At 44.2% G+C, this 24,131-nt stretch overlaps 1 protein-coding gene across 1 annotated transcript in view; it reads right to left on the bottom strand.

The window, feature by feature from the left end:
* Positions 1-10,657: 10,657 nt before the first annotated feature.
* The window catches only part of LOC139389571 (probable global transcription activator SNF2L2), a 57,335-nt gene continuing 43,861 nt past the window's right edge, over positions 10,658-24,131 (bottom strand). Inside the window, exons 9-16 of the mRNA XM_071136390.1 lie at positions 23,885-24,058; positions 22,841-23,014; positions 22,614-22,664; positions 20,107-20,237; positions 19,950-20,007; positions 17,003-17,118; positions 13,643-13,796; positions 10,658-10,843 (exon numbers count right to left, since the gene is read on the bottom strand). Of these exons, the coding sequence (XP_070992491.1) occupies positions 10,658-10,843; positions 13,643-13,796; positions 17,003-17,118; positions 19,950-20,007; positions 20,107-20,237; positions 22,614-22,664; positions 22,841-23,014; positions 23,885-24,058 (1,044 nt within the window). The remainder of the gene's footprint in view (positions 10,844-13,642; positions 13,797-17,002; positions 17,119-19,949; positions 20,008-20,106; positions 20,238-22,613; positions 22,665-22,840; positions 23,015-23,884; positions 24,059-24,131) is intronic.

Here is a 24,131-nt window from a genome sequence, read left to right as displayed (position 1 = left end):
GTGCTGCGGACTGACTCGTCTACTCTCTACTAGTTCTGTTGTTTTACATGAGGGGAATCCAACGGTGCTGCGGACTGACTCGTCTACTCTCTACTAGTTCTGTTGTTTTACATGAGGGGAATCAAACGGTGCTGCGTTTGTGTCCTATAAGGAGCGTTGGTGGCAAATCTGATGGCCGATGGTAAAGAACATCTAGCCGCTCGACACCACTCTTACCTGCAGATCTATAAATTACATCTCTGGGTAGGATGGTCATCTGAAACAGGGTTAGTTGGCAGCTGTGGTGAAAGAGGAGCGATTACGATGGAGGAAACCAAGTTAAGATTTAACCTTAGCCTGCAGCTTTGATATGTGCTGAGAGAAGGGCAGATCCTCAAAAAGTTCTACAGCTGCACCATCGAGAGCATCCTTACCGGTTGCATCACCGCCTGGTACGGCAACTGCTCGGCCTTTGACCGTAAGGCGCGACAGAGGGTAGTGCGTACAGCCCAGTACATCACTGGGGCCAAGCTCCCTGCCATCCAGGCCCTATATAATTGGCAGTGTCAGAGGAAAGCCCATAAAATTGTCAAGAGACTCCAGCCACCCCAGTCATAGACTGTTTTCTCTGCTACCGCATGGCAAGCAGTACTGGATTGCCAAGACTAGAACCAAAAAGCAGGTAGCGTCCCACCTGGCCAACATCCGGTGAAATTGCAGAGTGCAAAATTCAAATAGAATTATAAATATTTAACTTTCATAAAAATCACAAGCCGCTGTGTCAGATTTCATGTGATTACCTGAGGACAGCTCCCGCCTACAAAACCATGAAAAACATATTTCAACCAGGCAGGTGCGACACGAAAGTTAGAAATAGCGATAACAAAGGTCCCAGTTACCTCACAAATGGACCTCAGTTTAGCTGGCGGGCTTCAGTCAATAATCCACCCAGTTTCCCTCCATCAAAATGCATACAAAATGAATCTCAAACGTTACTAATAAACTTATCCAAACAAGTCAACCAACATTTATAATCAAACCTTAGGTACCCTAATACGTAAATAAATGATACAATTTAAGACGGAGAATAGTTATTGTCTTTACTGGAGAAAAATACCAAAGAACGCGCTCTCTTCCACGCGCTTGGAAACACTACAGCCAAAATGGGAGCCACCTAGAAAAACTACAATTTCTGGCTCATTTTTCCAAAAACCAGCCTGAAACTCTTTCTTAACCTGTTGCGACGACCAAACCCGGATCCGGGATTCTATTTATAGACCTAAGCTCATTACCATAACGCAACGTTAACTATTCATGAAAATCGCAAATGAAATGAAATAAATATGCTAGCTCTCAAGCTTAGCCTTTTGTTAACAACACTGTCATCTCAGATTTTCAAAATATGCTTTTCAACCATAGGAAAACAATCATTTGTGTAACAGTAGCTAGCTAGCGTAGCATTTAGCGTTAGCATTAGCGTTAGCATTAGCGTTAGCATTTAGCAGGCAACTATCACAAAAGTAAAGCCTTCAAATAAAATAACTTACCTTTGAAGAACTTCTGATGTTTTCAATGAGGAGACTCTCAGTTAGATAGCAGATGCTCCGTTTTTCCAAAAAGATTCTTTGTGTATTAGAAATAGCTCCGTTTTGTACATCACATTTGGCTACCAAAAAAAAAAAAAAAAAAAAAAAAAAAAAAACGAAAATTCAGCCCTCAAAACGCGAACTTTTTTCCAAATTAACTCCATAATATCAACTGAAACATGGCAAACGTGGTTTAGAATCAATCCTCAAGGTGTTTTTCCACATATCTCTTCAATGATATATCCTTCGTGGAAGCCTGGTTTCTCCTTGCTCTCAAATGGAAAAATAATTGCACCTGGCTTTACGCTCCAATTTCGACACAGGGACACCAGGCGGACACTTGGAAAATGTAGTCTCTTATGGTCAATCTTCCAATGATATGCCTACAAATACGTCACAATGCTGCTAACACTTTGGGGGAACGACAGAAAGTGTAGGCTCATTCCTTGCGCAATCACAGCCATATAAGGAGACAATGGAAAACAGAGCTTCAGAAATTCTGCTCATTTCCTGGTTGATGCATCATCTTGGTTCCGCCTGTAGAATGAGTTCTGGGGCACTTACAGACAATATCTTTGCAGATTCTGAAACTTCAGAGTGTTTTCTTTCAAAAACTGTCAAGAATATGCATAGTCGAGCAGCTTTTCGTGACAAAATATCGCGCTTAAAACGGGAACGTTTTTTATCCAAAAATGAAATAGCGCCCCTAGAGATCAAAGAGGTTAAGACTGTTGACATCTAGTGGAAGCCCTAGGAACTGCAATCTGGGAGGACTTTGCCTTATAATAAAAGTGACAGCCATTGAAAATAATTGTAGGCTGAATTTTATTTTTGGGGGGATGGTTAGTCCTAGGGGTTCGCCTGCCATATCGGTTCCGTTATACTCAGACATTATATTAACCGTTTTAGAAACTTTAGAGTGTTTTCTATCCAAATCTACCGATTATATGCATATCCTCGCTTCTGGGCCCGAGTAACAGGCAGTTTACTTTGGGCACACTTTTCATCCGGATGTGAAAATACTGCCCCCTACCCAAGAGAGGTTAACAGCTTCTACCCCCAAGCCATTAGACTGCTGGACAATTAATCAAATGGCCACCGGACTATTACATTAACCCCCCCCCCCCATTTGTTCTGTACACTGCTGCTACTTGCTGTTTATCATCTATGCAGACACTTCATCCCTACCTACATTTACAAATTAACTCTAACCTGTACCGCCGCACATTGACTCGGTACCAGTATCCCCTGTATATAGCCTCTTTATTTATTATTTATTTAAAAAAATAACAAAAAATGTGTTTATTTATAAATATTTTCTTAACTCTTCTTGAACTGCACTGTTGGTTAAGGGCTTGTAAGTAAGCATTTCACGGTAAGGTCTACATTTACAAATTAACTCTAACCTGTACCGCCGCACATTGACTCGGTACCAGTATCCCCTGTATATAGCCTCTTTATTTATTATTTATTAAAAAAAATAACAAAAAATGTGTTTATTTATAAATATTTTCTTAACTCTTCTTGAACTGCACTGTTGGTTAAGGGCTTGTAAGTAAGCATTTCACGGTAAGGTCTACAATTGATGTATTCGGCGGTCTACAATTGATGTATTCGGCGCATGTGACAAATAAAGTTTGATTTGATTTGATTTTGTAGCATCTAGCATACCATGTATGAGGTGACAACCTCAAGCTCTAAACCCTCAGAGGTAGTAATCACACCTGTGGCGAGAGGGGCATTCTTCTTACTAAACCACATGACATTTGTTTTGGAGGTGTTCAGAACAAGGTTAACGGCAGAGAAAGCTTGTTGGACACTACTTCCTGCTTTAGTTTTTGCTTGTAAGCAGGAATCAGTAAGATAAGAGTTATGGTCAGATTTGCCAAATGGAGGGCAAGGGAGAGCTTTGTACGTATCTGTGTGTGTAGTAAAGGTGGTCTCGAGTTATTTTTCCTCTGGTTGCACATTTAACATGCTAGTAGAAATCAGGTAAAACGGATTTAAGTTTCCCTGCATTAAAGTCCCCGGCCACAAGGAGCGCCGCCTCTAGATGAGCATTTTCTTGTTTGCTTATGGCCTTATACAGCTGGTTGAGTGCCGTCTTAGTGCCAGCATCGGTTTGTGGTGGTAAATAGACAGCTAGAAAAATATTGATTAAGTCTTTCTTGGAAAATAGTGTGGTCTACATCTTATCATTAGATACTCTACCTCAGGCGAGCAAAACCTCAAGACTTCCTTAATATTAGATTTTGTGCACTATCTGTTATTGTGCCATGTTGTAGTAGTTTTCCGTTGTTTGTAGCTAGTGTAGTAATACCCACAAGGATGGGGTTACGACTCATTTGTGGCCTAAAAACGGTTTGTCAGGTTGAAGCCAGCGGATTGGAGAATGGGAACCATGCACATGTCTACTGTATGCAGTGCTCATTTCACCCTAGAGGACTTAGATGACTGAGTATAACTGAATGTGAAGACCTGCAACCTATATTTCCTACTGACATACCTGTACACAGAGTGTCCGCAGTGATGGAGATAAACCAGTTAAATTCAATGTGGAATTACCTCACTATGGTTATTGGATTAGCTATCTGACTGTCCCTCTGAAGGTTTCTCTTTGGCTCTTCTTTGGCTCTTCTTTGGTAGCTAACTCAGCCTTTAATCAGTAAGTCTCCGCTCTCTTAACTAACCCGTCTGTGGTTGTTGGCTGGCTTGCTGGCTAAGATAACTGCATATACTGGTACCATTACTTGATAACTGGTTAGATGGCATTCGGTATTTCCAAAATGTTGGTGTACTTCAATGTAGCTGCAAGCTAGGTGTTGATCGCAACTGGCTGACTCATGCAGTGTCAACGTAACGTTAGCAGGCTACTAGGGCTAATAATAGTAGGCTAGTTGACTAGCTGATTTGTAACAATTCATTTATAAAGTATTTGCTTGTAAATTGGCTGAAAATTAGATTGAAACAGTGTCGTTTCAGTGCAAAATATTTGGTTTAATTTGAAATTAGAGTTGACATTATATATATATATGTGTCATATGTCCCAAGATGGCATAGCAGTTCAGACGTATTTTTGTCCTCGTCCTGTCGTGTATATATATATATATTATATATATATTATATTATATATATATATTTACAACTTTTTTTTCACATACATTTTTAATTTTCCAAAAACTCATCTTCAGAACACTCTCCTGCAATCCGCTTCACCAATTTATATTTATATAAAAAAGTATTATTTACCTCAGATCTGTAATCCTCCGAGAGGCTAGCCAGAAATTAGCCAGAAGCTAGCCGGGAGCTAGCCAGAAGCTGGTCCAGAAGCTACTCTAGAAGCTACTCTGAAGCTGGTTCAGAAGCTAGTTAGCTTATTTACTGGCTAATCGTTAGTACTCAGCTAACCACGGTTTGTGGTCATCGGCTGTCCTTTGGCTCGAGAATCTATCGCCAGTTTTGTACGGCGCGGTGCAGCGCAGCGCGGCTCGGAACGGAGCATACCGGATTTTGGCCGCTGGCTCTGGACATCCATACCTGGATCTCACAGCTAGCTAGCTGCTATCCGTGTGACTATCGGCTTTCGTCGATTCCGGAGCTAACATCAATTGTTCCGGAGCTAGCCAGCTGAAGAGTTCCATCAATCACTCCTGGGCTGCAGTCACCTATCCGGACCCGTTTTGCTGCCTACGCGGAGCCCCACCGGGCCTTCACAGTTGGACTGCCGACGTTGTCTACCCGAGGGAATTGTCCGGCTGGCTCCTCCGGAGCAACGTTGCCTGGGCGCCCATCTGCGGCCTGCTAGCCGTTGGCTATCTTATCAGCTGCTATCTGAATAGACAATCGGACAATTTTTATTTTATTTTTATTTATTTATTTATTTTTCTTCTTGGGCCTCTATAACTATATCTATTGTTTTTATTTTTGTTGTTGTTGTGTGATTTGGATTAATCCCCTCTACCACACGGAAACCCACTAATCTACTGACGGAACGCAAGAGTTGGCTAATAACAGACCTCCATTCTATGCTAGCTTGCTCCTATGCTAGCTTGCTACCGATTTAGCTGTCTAAATCGCCGTGACCCCCAACCAACCTCTCCACTCACTGGACCCTTTTGATCACTCGACTGAGCATGCCTCTCCTTAATGTCAATATGCCTTGTCCATTGCTGTTCTGGTTAGTGTTTATTGGCTTATTTCACTGTAGAGCCTCTAGTCCTGCTCATTATACCTTATCCAACCTATTAGTTCCACAACCCACACATGCAATGACATCTCCTGGTTTCAATGATGTTTCTAGAGACAATATCTCTCTCTTCATCACTCAATACCTAGGTTTACCTCCACTGTATTCACATCCTACCTTACCTTTGTCTGTACATTATACCTTGATGCTATTTTATCGCCCCCAGAAACCTCCTTTTACTCTCTGTTCCAGACGTTCTAAACAACCAATTCTTATTGCTTTTAGCCGCACCCTTATTCTATTCCTACTCTGTTCCTCTGGCGATGTAGAGGTGAATCCAGGCCCTGCAGTGCCTAGCTCCACTCCTATTCCCCAGGCGCTCTCTTTTGACGACTTCTGTAACCGTAATAGCCTTGGTTTCATGCATGTTAACATTAGAAGCCTCCTCCCTAAGTTTGTTCTATTCACTGCTTTAGCACACTCTGCCAACCCAGATGTTCTAGCTGTGTCTGAATCCTGGTTTAGGAAGACCACCAAAAATTCAGACATTTTAATTCCAAACTACAACATTTTCAGACAAGATAGAACTGCCAAAGGGGGCGGTGTTGCAATCTACTGCAAAGATAGCCTGCAGAGTTCTGTCCTACTATCCAGGTCTGTACCCAAACAATTTGAACTTCTACTTTTAAAAATCCACCTCTCTAAAAACAAGTCTCTCACCGTTGCCGCCTGCTATAGACCACCCTCTGCCCCCAGCTGTGCTCTGGACACCATATGTGAACTGATTGCCCCCCATCTATCTTCAGAGCTTGTGCTGCTAGGCGACCTAAACTGGAACATGCTTAACACCCCAGCAATCCTACAATCTAAACTTGATGCCCTCAACCTCACACAAATTATCAATGAACCTACCAGGTACCTCCCCAAAGCCTTAAACACGGGCACCCTCATAGATATCATCCTAACCAACTTGCCCTCTAAATACACCTCTGCTGTTTTCAACCAAGATCTCAGCGATCACTGCCTCATTGCCTGCATCCGTAATGGGTCAGCGGTCAAACAACCTCCACTCATCACTGTAAAACGCTCCCTGAAACACTTCAGCGAGCAGGCCTTTCTAATCGACCTGGCCGGGGTATCCTGGAAGGATATTGATCTCATCCCGTCAGTAGAGGATGCCTGGATATTTTTTAAAAATGCCTTCCTAACCATCTTAAATAAACATGCCCCATTCAAGAAATTTAGAACCAGGAACAGATATGGCCCTTGGTTCTCCCCAGACCTGACTGCCCTTAACCAACACAAAAACATCCTATGGCGTTCTGCATTAGCATCGAACAGCCCCCGTGATATGCAGCTGTTCAGGGAAGCTAGAAACCATTATACACAGGCAGTTAGAAAAGCCAAGGCTAGCTTTTTCAAGCAGAAATTTGCTTCCTGCAACACTAACTCAAAAAAGTTCTGGGACACTGTAAAGTCCATGGAGAATAAGAACACCTCCTCCCAGCTGCCCACTGCACTGAAGATAGGAAACACTGTCACCACTGATAAATCCACCATAATTGAGAATTTCAATAAGCATTTTTCTACGGCTGGCCATGCTTTCCACCTGGCTACTCATACCCCGGTCAACAGCACTGCACCCCCCACAACAACTCGCCCAAGCCTTCCCCATTTCTCCTTCTCCCAAATCTGCTCAGCTGATGTTCTGAATGAGCTGCAAAATCTGGACCCCTACAAATCAGCCGGGCTAGACAATCTGGACCCTTTCTTTCTAAAATTATCTGCTGAAATTGTTGCCACCCCTATTACTAGCCTGTTCAACCTCTCTTTCGTGTCGTCTGAGATTCCCAAAGATTAGAAAGCAGCTGCGGTCATCCCCCTCTTCAAAGGGGGTGACACTCTTGACCCAAACTGCTACAGACCTATATCTATCCTACCATGCCTTTCTAAGGTCTTCGAAAGCCAAGTCAACAAACAGATTACCGACCATTTCGAATCTCACCATACCTTCTCTGCTATGCAATCTGGTTTCAGAGCTGGTCATGGGTGCACCGTAGCCACGCTCAAGGTCCTAAATGATATCTTAACCGCCATCGATAAGAAACATTACTGTGCAGCCGTATTCATTGATCTGGCCAAGGTTTTCGACTCTGTCAATCACCACATCCTCATCGGCAGACTCGACAGCCTTGGTTTCTCAAATGATTGCCTCGCCTGATTCACCAACTACTTCTCTGATAGAGTTCAGTGTGTCAAATCGGAGGGTCTGCTGTCCGGACCTCTGGCAGTCTCTATGGGGGTGCCACAGGGTTCAATTCTTGGACCGACTCTCTTCTCTGTATACATCAATGAGGTCGCTCTTGCTGCTGGTGAGTCTCTGATCCACCTCTACGCAGACGACACCATTCTGTATACTTCTGGCCCTTCTTTGGACACTGTGTTAACAACCCTCCAGGCAAGCTTCAATGCCATACAACTCTCCTTCCGTGGCCTCCAATTGCTCTTAAATACAAGTAAAACTAAATGCATACTCTTCAACCGATCGCTACCAGTACCTACCCGCCTGTCCAACATTACTACTCTGGACGGCTCTGACTTAGAATACGTGGACAACTACAAATACTTAGGTGTCTGGTTAGACTGTAAACTCTCCTTCCAGACCCATATCAAACATCTCCAATCCAAAGTTAAATCTAGAATTGGCTTCCTATTTCGCAACAAAGCATCCTTCACTCATGCTGCCAAACATACCCTTGTAAAACTGACCATCCTACCAATCCTCGACTTTGGCGATGTCCTTTACAAAATAGCCTCCAATACCCTACTCAACAAATTGGATGCAGTCTATCACAGTGCAATCCGTTTTGTCACCAAAGCCCCATATACTACCCACCATTGCGACCTGTACGCTCTCGTTGGCTGGCCCTCGCTTCATACTCGTCGCCAAACCCACTGGCTCCATGTCATCTACAAGACCCTGCTAGGTAAAGTCCCCCCTTATCTCAGCTCGCTGGTCACCATTGCATCTCCCACCTGTAGCACACGCTCCAGCAGGTATATCTCTCTAGTCACCCCCAAAACCAATTCTTTCTTTGGCCGCCTCTCCTTACAGTTCTCTGCTGCCAATGACTGGAACGAACTACAAAAATCTCTGAAACTGGAAACACTTATCTCCCTCACTAGCTTTAAGCACCAACTGTCAGAGCAGCTCACAGATTACTGCACCTGTACATAGCCCACCTATAATTTAGCCCAAACAACTACCTCTTTCCCTACTGTATTTCATTTATTTATTTATTTTGCTCCTTTGCACCCCATTATTTTTATTTCTACTTTGCACATTCTCCCATTGCAAATCTACCATTCCAGTGTTTTACTTGCTATATTGTATTTACTTTGCCACCATGGCCTTTTTGCCTTTACCTCCCTTATCTCACCTCATTTGCTCACATCGTATATAGACTTGTTTATACTGTATTATTGACTGTATGTTTGTTTTACTCCATGTGTAACTCTGTGTCGTTGTATGTGTCGAACTGCTTTGCTTTATCTTGGCCAGGTCACAATTGTAAATGAGAACTTGTTCTCAACTTGCCTACCTGGTTAAATAAAGGTGAAATAAATAAATAAAACATATGTAATAGGAGGCCATATTTCAGGTATTTCTGTTTTAATAGGCCTTTGTGTTTTCTTTCTATGTATTGAGTCAGTACAGAACCTTTTAGTTCTATTCTTATTGTTTTACATTTAAGTAGTTCTTTCCTTGAGCTCTTCTTGTCTATTAATGTTCTGTATTATGTCATGCTTCATGCTTTGTGTGGACCCCAGGAAGAGTAGGTACTGCAACAGCTAATGGGGATCCTAATAAACAACAAGACAAGACACAGCTAACGTGGTCTGCTCTGCTGGTGGGTTGAGGGATGGAGCCATCAAACACAAAAAATTACCTAACACTAAAACAGAACTAGCATCATTTTCACAATTTCACAGTATTATTCCAACTTCAGTGTGGAAAAATATATATATAAAACACAGAAAAATCACATTTTTGAATGCACTGGGCCTTTAAGAGCCATGACTAGTTTCAGTAAACAGACTGATGATAAAACTGTTTGTAATATAAAAGCAATGTTCTTCTTTAGCTGAGACTCATGAAAGAAGCAGGGAGGTAACATACGATGGTGGAATGATGGTGAGGTAGGGTCAGGGCTTAGTGTGAAGGGTTATAATAAGGAGGAAACATACGATGGTGGAATGATGGTGAGGTAGGGTCAGGGGTTAGTGGGCAGGGTTATAATAAGGAGGAAACATACGATGGTGGAATGATGGTGAGGTAGGGTCAGGGGTTAGTGGGCAGGGTTATAATAAGGAGGAAACATACGATGGTGGAATGATGGTGAGGTAGGGTCAGGGGTTAGTGGGCAGGGTTATAATAAGGAGGAAACATACGATGGTGGAATGATGGTGAGGTAGGGTCAGGGGTTAGTGGGCAGGGTTATAATAAGGAGGAAACATACGATAGTGGAATGATGGTGTGGTAGGGTCAGGGCTTAGTGTGCAGGGTTATAATAAGGAGGAAACATACGATAGTGGAATGATGGTGTGGTAGGGTCAGGGCTTAGTGTGCAGGGTTATAATAAGGAGGAAACATACAATAGAGGAATGATGGTGAGGTAGGGTCAGGGGTTAGTGGGCAGGGTTATAATAAGGAGGAAACATACGATGGTGGAATGATGGTGAGGTAGGGTCAGGGGTTAGTGGGCAGGGTTATAATAAGGAGGAAACATACGATGGTGGAATGATGGTGAGGTAGGGTCAGGGGTTAGTGTGCAGAGTTATAATAAGGAGGAAACATACGATAGTGGAATGATGGTGAGGTAGGGTCAGGGCTTAGTGTGCAGGGTTATAATAAGGAGGAAACATACGATAGTGGAACGATGATGAGGTAGGGTCCGTTGAGTCTCTTGTGTTCCATGAGGTATGTAATGAGGGCGATGGTCTGGATGGTCTTGCCCAGCCCCATCTCATCAGCCAGGATACCATTCAGATTATTGTTGTACAGAGACACCATCCACTCCAGACCCTGCACCTAAAACATAGAGAGAAGAAGAAGTTAAAAGAGACACCCTCCACTCCAGACCCTGCACCTGAAACATAGAGAGAAGAAGAGGTTAACAGAGACACCCTCCACTCCAGACCCTGCACCTAAAACATAGAGAGAAGAAGAGGTTAACAGAGACACCCTCCACTCCAGACCTTGCACCTAAAACATAGAGAGAAGAAGAAGTTAACAGAGACACCCTCCACTCCAGACCCTGCACCTGAAACATAGAGAGAAGAAGAGGTTAACAGAGACACCCTCCACTCCAGACCCTGCACCTGAAACATAGAGAGAAGAAGAGGTTAACAGAGACACCCTCCACTCCAGACCCTGCACCTAAAACATAGAGAGAAGAAGAGGTTAACAGAGACACCCTCCACTCCAGACCTTGCACCTAAAACATAGAGAGAAGAAGAAGTTAACAGAGACACCCTCAACCTAAAACACAGAGAGAAGAAGAGGTTAACAGAGACACCTACCACTCCAGACCCTGCACCTGTAACCCAGAGAGAAGACGAGGTTAACAGAGACACCCTCCACTCCAGACCCTGCACCTAAAACATAGAGAGAAGAAGAGGTTAACAGAGACACCCTCCACTCCAGACCATGCACCTAAAACATAGAGAAGAAGAGGTTAACAGAGACACCCTCAACTCTAGACCCTGCACCTGTAACCCAGAGAGAAGAAGAGGTTAACAGAGACACCCTCCACTCCAGACCCTGCACCTAAAACATAGAGAGAAGAAGAGGTTAACAGACACCCTCCACCTAAAACACAGAGAGAAGAAGAAGTTAACAGAGACACCCTCCACTCCAGACCCTGCACCTAAAACATAGAGAGAAGAAGAGGTTAACAGAGACACCCTCCACTCCAGACCCTGCACCTAAAACATAGAGAGAAGAAGAGGTTAACAGAGACACCCTCCACTCCAGACCCTGCACCTGTAACCCAGAGAGAAGAAGAGGTTAACAGAGACACCCTCCACTCCAGACCCTGCACCTAAAACATAGAGAGAAGAAGAGGTTAACAGAGACACCCTCCACTCCAGACCCTGCACCTAAAACATAGAGAGAAGAGGTTAACAGAGACACCCTCCACTCCAGACCCTGCACCTAAAACATAGAGAGAAGAAGAGGTTAACAGAGACACCCTCCACTCCAGACCCTGCACCTAAAGCATAGAGAGAAGAATCAGACACCCTCCACCTAAAACACAGAGAGAAGAAGAAGTTAACAGAGACACCCTCCACTCCAGACCCTGCACCTAAAACATAGAGAGAAGAAGTTAACAGAGACACCCTCCACTCCAGACCCTGCACCTAAAATATAGAGAGAAGAAGAGGTTAACAGAGACACCCTCCACTCCAGACCCTGCACCTAAAACATAGAGAGAAGAAGAGGTTAACAAAGACACCCTCCACTCCAGACCCTGCACCTAAAACATAGAGAGAAGAGGTTAACAGAGACACCCTCCACTCCAGACCCTGCACCTAAAATATAGAGAGAAGAAGAGGTTAACAGAGACACCCTCCACTCCAGACCCTGCACCTAAAACATAGAGAGAAGAGATAACAGACACCCTCCACTCCAGACCCTGCACCTAAAACACAGAGAGAAGAAGAAGTTAACAGAGTAACCCTCCACTCCAGACCCTGCACCTAAAACATAGAGAGGAAGAGGTTAACAGAGACACCCTCCACTCTAGACCCTGCACCTGTAACCCAGAGAGAAGAAGAGGTTAACAGAGACACCCTCCACTCCAGACCCTGCACCTAAAACATAGAGAGAAGAATCAGACACCCTCCACCTAAAACACAGAGAGAAGAAGAAGTTAACAGAGTAACCCTCCACTCCAGACCCTGCACCTAAAACATAGAGAGGAAGAGGTTAACAGAGACACCCTCCACTCTAGACCCTGCACCTGTAACCCAGAGAGAAGAAGAGGTTAACAGAGACACCCTCCACTCCAGACCCTGCACCTAAAATATAGAGAGAAGAAGAGGTTAACAGAGACACCCTCCACTCTAGACCCTGCACCTGTAACCCAGAGAGAAGAAGAGGTTAACAGAGACACCCTCCACTCCAGACCCTGCAACCCAGAGAGAAGAAGAGGTTAACAGAGACACCCTCCACTCCAGACCCTGCACCTAAAACATAGAGAGAAGAAGAGGTTAACAGAGACACCCTCAACCTAAAACACAGAGAGAAGAAGAGGTTAACAGAGACACCCTCCACTCCAGACCATGCACCTGTTAGGTTTACCTGGTAGTGTTTGAGGTAGGTTTACCTGTTAGTGTTTGAGCTAGGTTTACCTGGTAGTGTTTGAGCTAGGTTTACCTGGTAGTGTTTGAGCTAGGTTTACCTGGTAGTGTTTGAGCTAAGTTTACCTGGTAGTATTTCAGCTAGGTTTACCTGGTAGTGTTTGAGCTAGGTTTACCTGGTAGTGTTTGAGCTAGGTTTACCTGGTAGTGTTTGAGCTAGGTTTACCTGGTAGTGTTTGAGCTAGGTTTACCTGGTAGTGTTTGAGCTAGGTTTACCTGGTAGTATTTCAGCTAGGTTTACCTGTTAGTGTTTGAGCTAGGTTTACCTGGTAGTGTTTGAGCTAGGTTTACCGGGTAGTATTTCAGCTAGGTTTACCTGGTAGTATTTCAGCTAGGTTTACCTGGTAGTGTTTGAGCTAGGTTTACCTGTTAGTGTTTGAGCTAGGTTTACCTGGTAGTGTTTGAGCTAGGTTTACCTGGTAGTATTTCAGCTAGGTTTACCTGGTAGTGTTTGAGCTAGGTTTACCTGGTAGTGTTTGAGCATGCCGTTGATGAGCAGCGAAGACTGTTTGTCGACCCTCTCAATGATGGCGTGAGCCACACCGTAGTAGGACTGCTGGAAGATGGTCAGTTCAGTCTCTGGCACCGTGTACTCATCATCAACATCCTGCTTTGCAGACCTAAGATGTATAAAACATATGTTAATGACCTATTTTTAACGCCCAAAAGAGCGGAAATTCACTTTCTTTCAGCTGAAAGACAATGCCTATAGCTTACCCATGAGGTTGCACAATGCTTTAAGTCTAAGTCAAAGTATGTACACTACCGTGTTTGGGGTCACTTAGAAATGTCCTTGTTTTTTAAAGAAAAGCACCTTTTTGTCCATCAAAATGATCAGAAATACAGTGTAGACATTGTTAATGTTGTAAGTGACTATTGTAGCAGCAAACGGCTGATTTTTTATCACTCCTGTGTTCTACTGGCACGTTGTGTTAGCTAATCCAAGTTGATCATTTTAAAAGACTAATTGATCATTAGAAACCACTTTTGCAATTATGTTAGCACAGCTGAAAACTGTTGTTCTGATTAAAGAAGCAATAAAACTGGCCTTCTTTAGACTAGTCAAGTATCTGGAGCATCAGCATTTGTGGGTTCGATTTCAGGCTCAACATGGGCAGAAACAAAGAACTTTCTTCTGAAATTCGTCAGTCTATTCTTGTTCTGAGAAATGAAGGCTATTACATGCAATAAATTGCCAAGAAACTGAAGATCTCGTACAACGCTGTGTACTATTCCCTTCACAGAACAGCGCAAACTGGCCCTAACCAGAATAGAAAGAGGAGTGGGAGGCCCCGGTGCACAACTGAGCACAAGTACATTCGTGTCTAGTTTGAGAAACAGACGCTTCACAAGTCCTCAACTGGCAGCTTCATTAAATAGTATCCACAAAACACCAGTCTCAATGTCAACAGTGAAGAGGCAACTCAGGGATGCTGGCCTTATTACATATGGGATCAGGGAGAGGTTGAAAATATCAGTGAAGACAGCACTTTCTTGCATTTGCCAGCAGCTCTTCGCTGTGCTTCAAGCATTGCGCTGTTTATGACTTCAAGCCTATCAAATCCCGAGATTAGACTGGTGTAACCGAAGTGAAATGGCTAGCTAGTTAGCGCGGGTCAACATGTAGGGGCGAGGAGAGGGACGGAAGCTATACTGTTACACTGGCAATACTAAAGTGCCTATAAGAACATCCAATAGTCAAATGTATATGAAAAACAAATGGTATAGACGGAAATAGTCCTATAAATACTATAACTACAACCTAAAACTTATTACCTGGGAATATTGAAGACTCATGTTAAAAAGGAACCACCAGCTTTCATATGTTCTCATGTTCTGAGCAAGGAACTGAAACGTTAGCTTTTTCACATGGCACATATTGCACTTTTACTTTCTTCTCCAACACTTTGTTTTTGCATAATTTAAACCAAATTGAGCATGTTTCAATATTTATTTGAGAATAAATTGATTTTATTTATGTATTACATTAAGTTAAAATAAAAGTTCATTCAGTATGGTAGTAATTGTCATTATTACAAATATATATAGAAAATTGTCCGATTAATCGCTATCGGCTTTTTTTGGACTTCGGAAACCCTGGTGTGAAGGAAGACCTACTTGATTATATGTATGGATTAGGGGTTAGGGTTCAAAGGTTAGAGTTGAAGGAGAGACCTACTCGATAATGTGCTTAGGTTAGGGGTCAGAGGTTAGGGTTTGAAAAGGAGACATACTCGATAATGTGCTTAGGTTACGGGTTAGGGTTCAGATGTTAGGGTTTGAAAGGGAGACCTACTCGATGATGTGCATGGGTTAGGGGTCAGAGGTTAGGGTATGAAAGGGAGACCTACTCAATGATGTGTATGGGTTAGGGATTTGGGGTCAGAGGTTAGGGTTAGGGTATGAAAGGGAGACCTACTCGATGTGCTTGGTTTAGGGGTTAGAGTTCAGAGGTTGGGGTGTAAAAAGGAGACCTACTCGATGATGTGCTTGGTTTAGGGGTTAGAGTTCAGAGGTTGGGGTGTAAAAAGGAGACCTACTCGATGATGTGCTTGGTTTAGGGGTTAGAGTTCAGAGGTTGGGGTGTAAAAAGGAGACCTACTCGATGATGTGCTTGGTTTAGGGGTTAGAGTTCAGTGGTTGGGTTGTAAAAAGGAGACCTACTCGATGATGTGCATGGTTTAGGGGTCAGAGGTTAGGGTATGAAAGAGAGACCTATTTGATGATGTGCTTGGGTTAGGGGTTAACGTGTGAATGGGAGACCTACTCGATCATGTGCTTGGGTTAGGGGTTAAAAGTTCAGAGGTTAGGGATGGAAAAGGAGACCTACTCAATGATGTGTTTGGGTAAGGGGTTAGGGCTAAGCATGTGAATGGGATACCTACTCGATGATGTGCTTGGGTTAAGGGTTAGGGTTCAGAGGTTAGGGTGTAAAAAGGAGACCTACTCGATGATGTGCATGGGTTAGAGGTTAGAAATTAGGGTGTGAAAAGGAGACCTACTCAATGATGTGTTTGGGTTAGGGGTCAGAGGTTAGGGTGTGAAAGGGAGACCTACTCGATGATGTGCATGGGTTAGGGGTCAGAGGTTAGGGTGTGAAAGGGAGACCTACTCGATGATGTGCATGGATTAGGGGTCAGAGGGTAGGGTGTGAAAGGGAGACCTACTCAATGATGTGCTTGGGTTAGGGATTAGAGGTCAGAGGTTAGGGTATGAAAGGGAAACCTACTCAATGATGTGCATGGTTTAAGGGTTAGAGTTCAGAGGTTAGGGTGTAAAAAGGAGACCTACTCGATGATGTGCATGGGTTAGAGGTTAGAAATTAGGGTGTGAAAAGGAGACCTACTCAATGATGTGCATGGGTTAGGGGTTAGAGGTCAGAGGTTAGGGTATGAAAGGGAGACCTACTCGATGATGTGCTTGGGTTAAGGGTCAGAGATTAGGGTTAGGGTATGAAAGGGAGACCCACACGATGATGTGCATGGTTTAAGGGTTAGAGTTCAGAGGTTAGGGTGTAAAAAGGAGACCTACTCGATGATGTGCATGGGTTAGAGGTTAGAAATTAGGGTGTGAAAAGGAGACCTACTCAATGATGTACATGGGTTAGGGGTCAGAGGTTAGGGTGTGAAAGGGAGACCTACTCAATGATGTGCTTGGTTTAGGGGTTAGAGTTCAGAGGTTAGGGTGTAAAAAGGAGACCTACTCGATGATGTGCATGGGTTAGGGGTCAGAGGTTAGGGTATGAAAGGGAGACCTACTTGATGATGTGCATGGGCTAGGGATTAGGGGTCAGAGGTTAGGGTTAGGGTATGAAAGGGAGACCTACTCGATGATGTGCTTGGTTACTTTCTCTGGGAACTCGTCACTGTTGGGATCGATGATCTTCTTCTCCTCAGACTGAGAGTCTGGCCGGCTGGACACTCCTGGGACCTCCTCTTCATCCTGAAACACACAGAAAGGGTTTTACTACAGTGCAGTGAAAAAGTATTTGCCCCTTTCAAATTTTCACTACTTTTGCATATTTTTGATACTGAATGTTATCAGCTCTTCAACCAAAACCTAATATTAGATAAAGGGAACCTGAGTGAACAACTAACACAACAATTACATACTTATTTAATTTATTTCATAAACAAAGTTACTGTGGAATGCTGTGTTTAGTTTTTACCAGGAATAATGGGACCCATCTCATCCAAAACGTTGACTCAAATTTGCTCTTGGTAGAATGTTCTATGGACAGATGGGTCCCAATATGCCTGGCCTAAAACCAAACACTCCACAGTAAGAACCTCATATCAAAGGTCAAGTGTGATGTTGGTAGAGTGATGGTTTGGGGTCCTGCATGGTGGTGGTAGTGTGATGGTTTGGGGTCCAGCATGGTGGTGGTAGTGTGATGGTTTGGGGTCCAGCATGGTGGTGGTAGTGTGATGGTTTGGGGTCCAGCATGGTGGTGGTAGTGTGATGGTTTGGGGTCCAGCATGGTGGTGGTAGTGTGATGGTTTGGGGTCCAGCATGGTGGTGGTAGTGTGATGGTTTGGGGTCCAGCATGGTGGTGGTAGAGTGATGGTTTGGGGACCAGCATGGTGGTGGTAGTGTGATGGTTTGGGGACCAGCATGGTGGTGGTAGTATGATGGTTTGGGGTCCAGCATGGTGGTGGTAGTGTGATGGTTTGGGGTCAGCATGGTGGTGGTAGTGTGATGGTTTGGGGTCCAGCATGGTGGTGGTAGTGTGATGGTTTGGGGTCCAGCATGGTGGTGGTAGTGTGATGGTTTGGGGTCCAGCATGGTGGTGGTAGTGTGATGGTTTGGGGACCAGCATGGTGGTGGTAGTGTGATGGTTTGGGGTCCAGCATGGTGGTGGTAGTGTGATGGTTTGGGGTCCAGCATGGTCGTGGTAGTGTGATGGTTTGGTGTCCAGCATGGTGGTGGTAGTGTGATGGTTTGGGGTCCAGCATGGTGGTGGTAGTGTGATGGTTTGTGGTCCAGCATGGTGGTGGTAGTGTGATGGTTTGGGGTCCAGCATGGTGGTGGTAGTGTGATGGTTTGTGGTCCAGCATGGTGGTGGTAGTGGGCTGTCATTGTGTAGAGGTCTGGTGTAGTAGGGTTTGACTCAATATAACTCTATTAGAGGTCGACCGATTATAATTTTTCAACGCTGATACCAATTATTGGAGGACCAAAAAAGCCGATACCGATTAATCGGCCGATTGTTTTTATTTGTAATAATGACAATTACAACAATACTGAATTAACACTTATTTTAACTTAATATAAAACATCAATAAAATCAATTTAGCCTCAAATAAATAATTAAACATGTTCAATTTGGTTTTGGTTTCAATTTGGTTTAAATTATGCAAAAACAAAGTGTGCCATGTAAAAATGTGTGCCATGTAAAATATGTGCCATGTAAAAAAGCTACCGTTTAAGTTCCTTGCTCAGAACATGAGAACATATGAAAGTTGGTGGTTCCTTTTAACATGAGACTTCAATATTCCCAGGTAAGAAGTTTTAGGTTGTAGTTATTATAGGAATTATAGGACTATTTCTCTCTATACCATTTGTATTTCATATACCTTTGACTATTGGATGTTCTTATAGGCACTTTATTATTGCCAGTGTAACAGTATAGCTTCCATCCCTCTCCTCGCCCCTACCTGGGCTCGAACCAGGAACACATCGACAACAGCCACACTCGAAGCATCGTTACCCATCGCTCCACAAAAGCCGCGGCCCTTGCAGCGCAAGGGGAATAACTACTCCAAATCTAAAAGCGAGTGACGTTTGAAACAGTATTAGTGCACACCCAGCTAACTAGCTAGCCATTTCACATTGGTTACACCATAAGGCTGATAGGCTTGAAGTCATAAACAGCGCTGTGCTTGCGAAGAGCTGCTGGCAAAACGCATGAAAGTGCTGTTTGAATGAATGATTACGGGCCTGCTGCTGCTCAGTCAGACTGCTCTATCAAATCAGACTTAATTATAACATAATAACACACAGAAATACGAGCCTTTGGTCATTAATATGATCGAATCCGGAAACTATCATTTTGAAAACAAAACGTTTATTATTTCAGTGAAATACGGAACCGTTCGGTATTTTATCTAACGGGTGGCATCCCTAAGTCTAAATATTCTTGTTACATTGCACAACCTTCAATGTTATGTCATAATTACGTAAAATCCTGGCAAATTAGTTTGCAATGAGCCAGGCAGCCCAAACTGTTGCATATACCCTGACTCTGCGTGCAATGAACGCAAGAGAAGTGACACAATTTCACCTGGTTAATATTGCCTGCTAACCTGGATTAGTAGTTATAACTAGTGATTATGATTGATTGTTTTTTATAAGATAAGTTTAATGCTTGATAGCAATTTACCTTGGCTTCTACTGCATTTCCGTAACAGGCAGGCTACTTGTGGAGTGTAATGGTTAGAGCGTTGGACTAGTTAACTGTGCGGTTGCAAGATTGGAACCCCTGAGCTGACAAGGTGAAAATCTGTCGTTAGGCAGTTAACCCACAGTTCCTAGGCTGTCATTGAAAATAAGAATGTGTTCTTAACTGACTTGCATAGGTAAATAAAAGGTATTTAAAAAAAAATGTACAAATATTTTATTTTATTTTTTTTATAATCGGAAATCGGCGCCCAAAAATACCGATTTCCGATTGTTATGAAAACTTGAAATCGGCCCTAATTAATCGGCCATTTCGATTAATCGGTCGACCTCTAAACTCTATGGGCTGTCAGCTTTACAGAGATGAGACTCACCTCGTCCTCAAACTCTGAGCCGCTCTCCTCACTGTCTGACCTTGGGGCAACTTCATATCTGAGTTCAAAAGAAGGAAAATGACGGGTTACCAGTCAAACAAAATGATACAACAAACTAGAAAAGATCAATAATGCAGGACTTTCTCATGTGTCTTACCCAGGGTTCATCTCTAGCCAGGCCTCCAACTGTGAGGACTTGGGGGCGTCGAGCCCCTGCAGAACCTTCCCTGTTTCTGTCTGGATCACTTTGACTGGCAGCTCACTCATCTGACTGCTCTCATCAATGGGCTGGAGGGACAACACACTATTACTACAGACATCATCCATGGGCTGGAGGGACAACACACTATTACTACAGACATCATCCATGGGCTGTAGGGACAACACACTATTACTACAGACATCATCCATGGGCTGGAGGGACAACACACTATTACTACAGACATCATCCATGGGCTGGAGGGACAACACACTATTACTACAGACATCATCCATGGGCTGTAGGGACAACACACTATTACTACAGACATCATCCATGGACTGGAGGGACAACACACTATTACTACAGACATCATCCATGGGCTGGAGGGACAACACACTATTACTACAGACATCATCCATGGACTGGAGGGACAACACACTATTACTACAGACATCATCCATGGGCTGGAGGGACAACACACTATTACTACAGACATCATCCATGGGCTGGAGGGACAACACACTATTACTACAGACATCATCCATGGGCTGTAGGGACAACACACTATTACTACAGACATCATCCATGGACTGGAGGGACAACACACTATTACTACAGACATCATCCATGGGCTGGAGGGACAACACACTATTACTACAGACATCATCCATGGACTGGAGGGACAACACACTATTACTACAGACATCATCCATGGACTGGAGGGACAACACACTATTACTACAGACATCATCCATGGGCTGGAGGGACAACACACTATTACTACAGACATCATCCATGGACTGGAGGGACAACACACTATTACTACAGACATCATCCATGGGCTGGAGGGACAACACACTATTACTACAGACATCATCCATGGGCTGGAGGGACAACACACTATTACTACAGACATCATCCATGGACTGGAGGGACAACACACTATTACTACAGACATCATCCATGGACTGGAGGGACAACACACTATTACTACAGACATCATCCATGGGCTGGAGGGACAACACACTATTACTACAGACATCATCCATGGACTGGAGGGACAACACACTATTACTACAGACATCATCCATGGGCTGTAGGGACAACACACTATTACTACAGACATCATCCATGGGCTGTAGGGACAACACACTATTACTACAGACATCATCCATGGGCTGGAGGGACAACACACTACTACTAGACATCATCCATGGGCTGGAGGGACAACACACTATTACTACAGACATCATCCATGGACTGGAGGGACAACACACTATTACCACAGACATCATCCATGGGCTGGAGGGACAACACACTATTACTACAGACATCATCCATGGGCTGGAGGGACAACACACTATTACTACAGACATCATCCATGGGCTGTAGGGACAACACACTATTACTACAGACATCATCCATGGACTGGAGGGACAACACACTATTACTACAGACATCATCAATGGGCTGTAGGGACAACACACTATTACTACAGACATCATCCATGGACTGGAGGGACAACACACTATTACTACAGACATCATCCATGGACTGGAGGGACAACACACTATTACTACAGACATCATCCATGGGCTGGAGGGACAACACACTATTACTACAGACATCATCCATGGACTGGAGGGACAACACACTATTACTACAGACATCATCCATGGACTGGAGGGACAACACACTATTACTACAGACATCATCCATGGGCTGGAGGGACAACACACTATTACTACAGACATCATCAATGGGCTGGAGGGACAACACACTATTACTACAGACATCATCCATGGACTGGAGGGACAACACACTATTACTACAGACATCATCCATGGGCTGGAGGGACAACACACTACTACTATAGACATCATCCATGGGCTGGAGGGACAACACACTATTACTACAGACATCATCCATGGACTGGAGGGACAACACACTATTACTACAGACATCATCCATGGACTGGAGGGACAACACACTATTACTACAGACATCATCCATGGACTGGAGGGACAACACACTATTACTACAGACATCATCCATGGGCTGGAGGGACAACACACTATTACTACAGACATCATCAATGGGCTGGAGGGACAAAACACTATTACTACAGACATCATCCATGGGCTGGAGGGACAACACACTATTACTACAGACATCATCCATGGGCTGGAGTGACAACACACTACTACTATAGACATCATCCATGGGCTGGAGGGACAACACACTATTACTACAGACATCATCCATGGGCTGTAGGGACAACACACTATTACTACAGACATCATCCATGGGCTGGAGGGACAACACACTACTACTATAGACATCATCCATGGACTGGAGGGGAAACACACTTATTTAGCCACTACAGAAGTCAATCAAACTGGTACAAAGAGATGTTTCAGGACCATCAACATTCAGTCTATAGAGTTGTGTTATAATCTTACCTCCCCGTCAGGCCCGATGCCACTCATCCCTTCCCCGCTCTCATCAATATTCTATGGGTTAGATAGGACAGGACAGGTGAGCACAGGTACATTAACAGGAAGCTGCTAGTGACACAGCACTAAATATCACAGATCTATAATGATGTTGCTAACATGGTATCAGTGCTTCCTCAGACAGATATCATTGGGTCTCCAGATTTGAACTGTGACCTGTGTAGAACTCTCACCTTCTTCTTCTGCTTCTTCTTCTTCTTCTTCATGTTGGCTGCTTGTGCAGCCTTGTGTTCGTAGACTAGGTCAGTGAGGTTAGCTACGTACTCGTCAGTCTGCTGCAGCAGATACGCCAGGCGCTTGTCCTTCTTCTGGTCAATCAGCTTCCTGTAGCCCTCCTCATCCTCCGCCTGCACAGACAGGGGGTTTAAAGGTTAGAGGTCAACAGGGGAAACAAAAGGGATTAACTTTAAAAGCTTCCTGTAGCCCTCCGCATCCTTCCCTCATCCTCCCCTCCTCATCCTCTTCATCCTCTCCTCCTCCTCATCATCCTCTTCTCTAACTCACCATGAGTCTCTTCCCCTCTTCATCTTCTCCTCTAACTCACCATGAGTCTCTTCCCCTCTTCATCCTCTCCTCCTCATCATCCTCTCCTCTAACACACCATGAGTCTCTTCCCCTCTTCATCCTCTCCTCTAACTCACCATGCGTCTCCTCCCCTCTTCATCCTCTCCTCATCATCCTCTCCTCTAACTCACCATGAGTCTCCTCCCCTCTTCATCCAATCCTCTAACTCACCATGAGTCTCCTCCCCTCTTCATCCTCTCCTCTAACTCACCATGAGTCTCTTCCCCTCTTCATCCTCTCCTCTAACTCACCATGAGTCTCTCCTCCTCATCATCCTCCCCTCTAACTCACCATGAGTCTCCTCCCCTCTTCATCCTCTCCTCCTCATCATCCTCTCCTTTAACTCACCATGAATCTCCTCCCCTCTTCATCCTCTCCTCTAACTCACCATGAGTCTCCTCCCCTCTTCATCCTCTCCTCCTCATCCTCTCCTCTAACGCACCATGAATCTCCTCCCCTCTTCATCCTCTCCTCTAACTCACCATGAGTCTCCTCCCCTCTTCATCCTCTCCTCTAACTCACCATGAGTCTCCCCCCTCTTCATCCTCTCCTCATCATCCTCTCCTCTAACTCACCATGAGTCTCCTCCTCATCATCTTCTCCTCTAACTCACCATGAGTCTCTTCCCCTCTTCATCCTCTCCTCTAACTCACCATGAGTCTCCTCATCCTCTCCTTCTCGATCCTCTCTGTCTCTTTCTTCTGTTCTCTCTCTGTGTTAGTGTGCCAGGTGGTGATGGCCTTGTTCTGCTTCTGCATCTTGGCAGTGATAGAGCGGTGGTAGTCCTTAAAGTCCTTGGCATGCTGCAGGATGCTGTTCAGATACTCCTGAGAGTGAGACAAAGGAAGAACATGTTACCAAACATATTATTAGGGCTGTGAAACAGAGGGGGAAACATTA

The sequence above is a fragment of the Oncorhynchus clarkii genome, chromosome 30 (genome assembly GCF_045791955.1).
Source record: "Oncorhynchus clarkii lewisi isolate Uvic-CL-2024 chromosome 30, UVic_Ocla_1.0, whole genome shotgun sequence".
NCBI lineage: Eukaryota > Metazoa > Chordata > Actinopteri > Salmoniformes > Salmonidae > Oncorhynchus > Oncorhynchus clarkii.
This window is presented reverse-complemented; position numbering and strand designations above follow the sequence as displayed.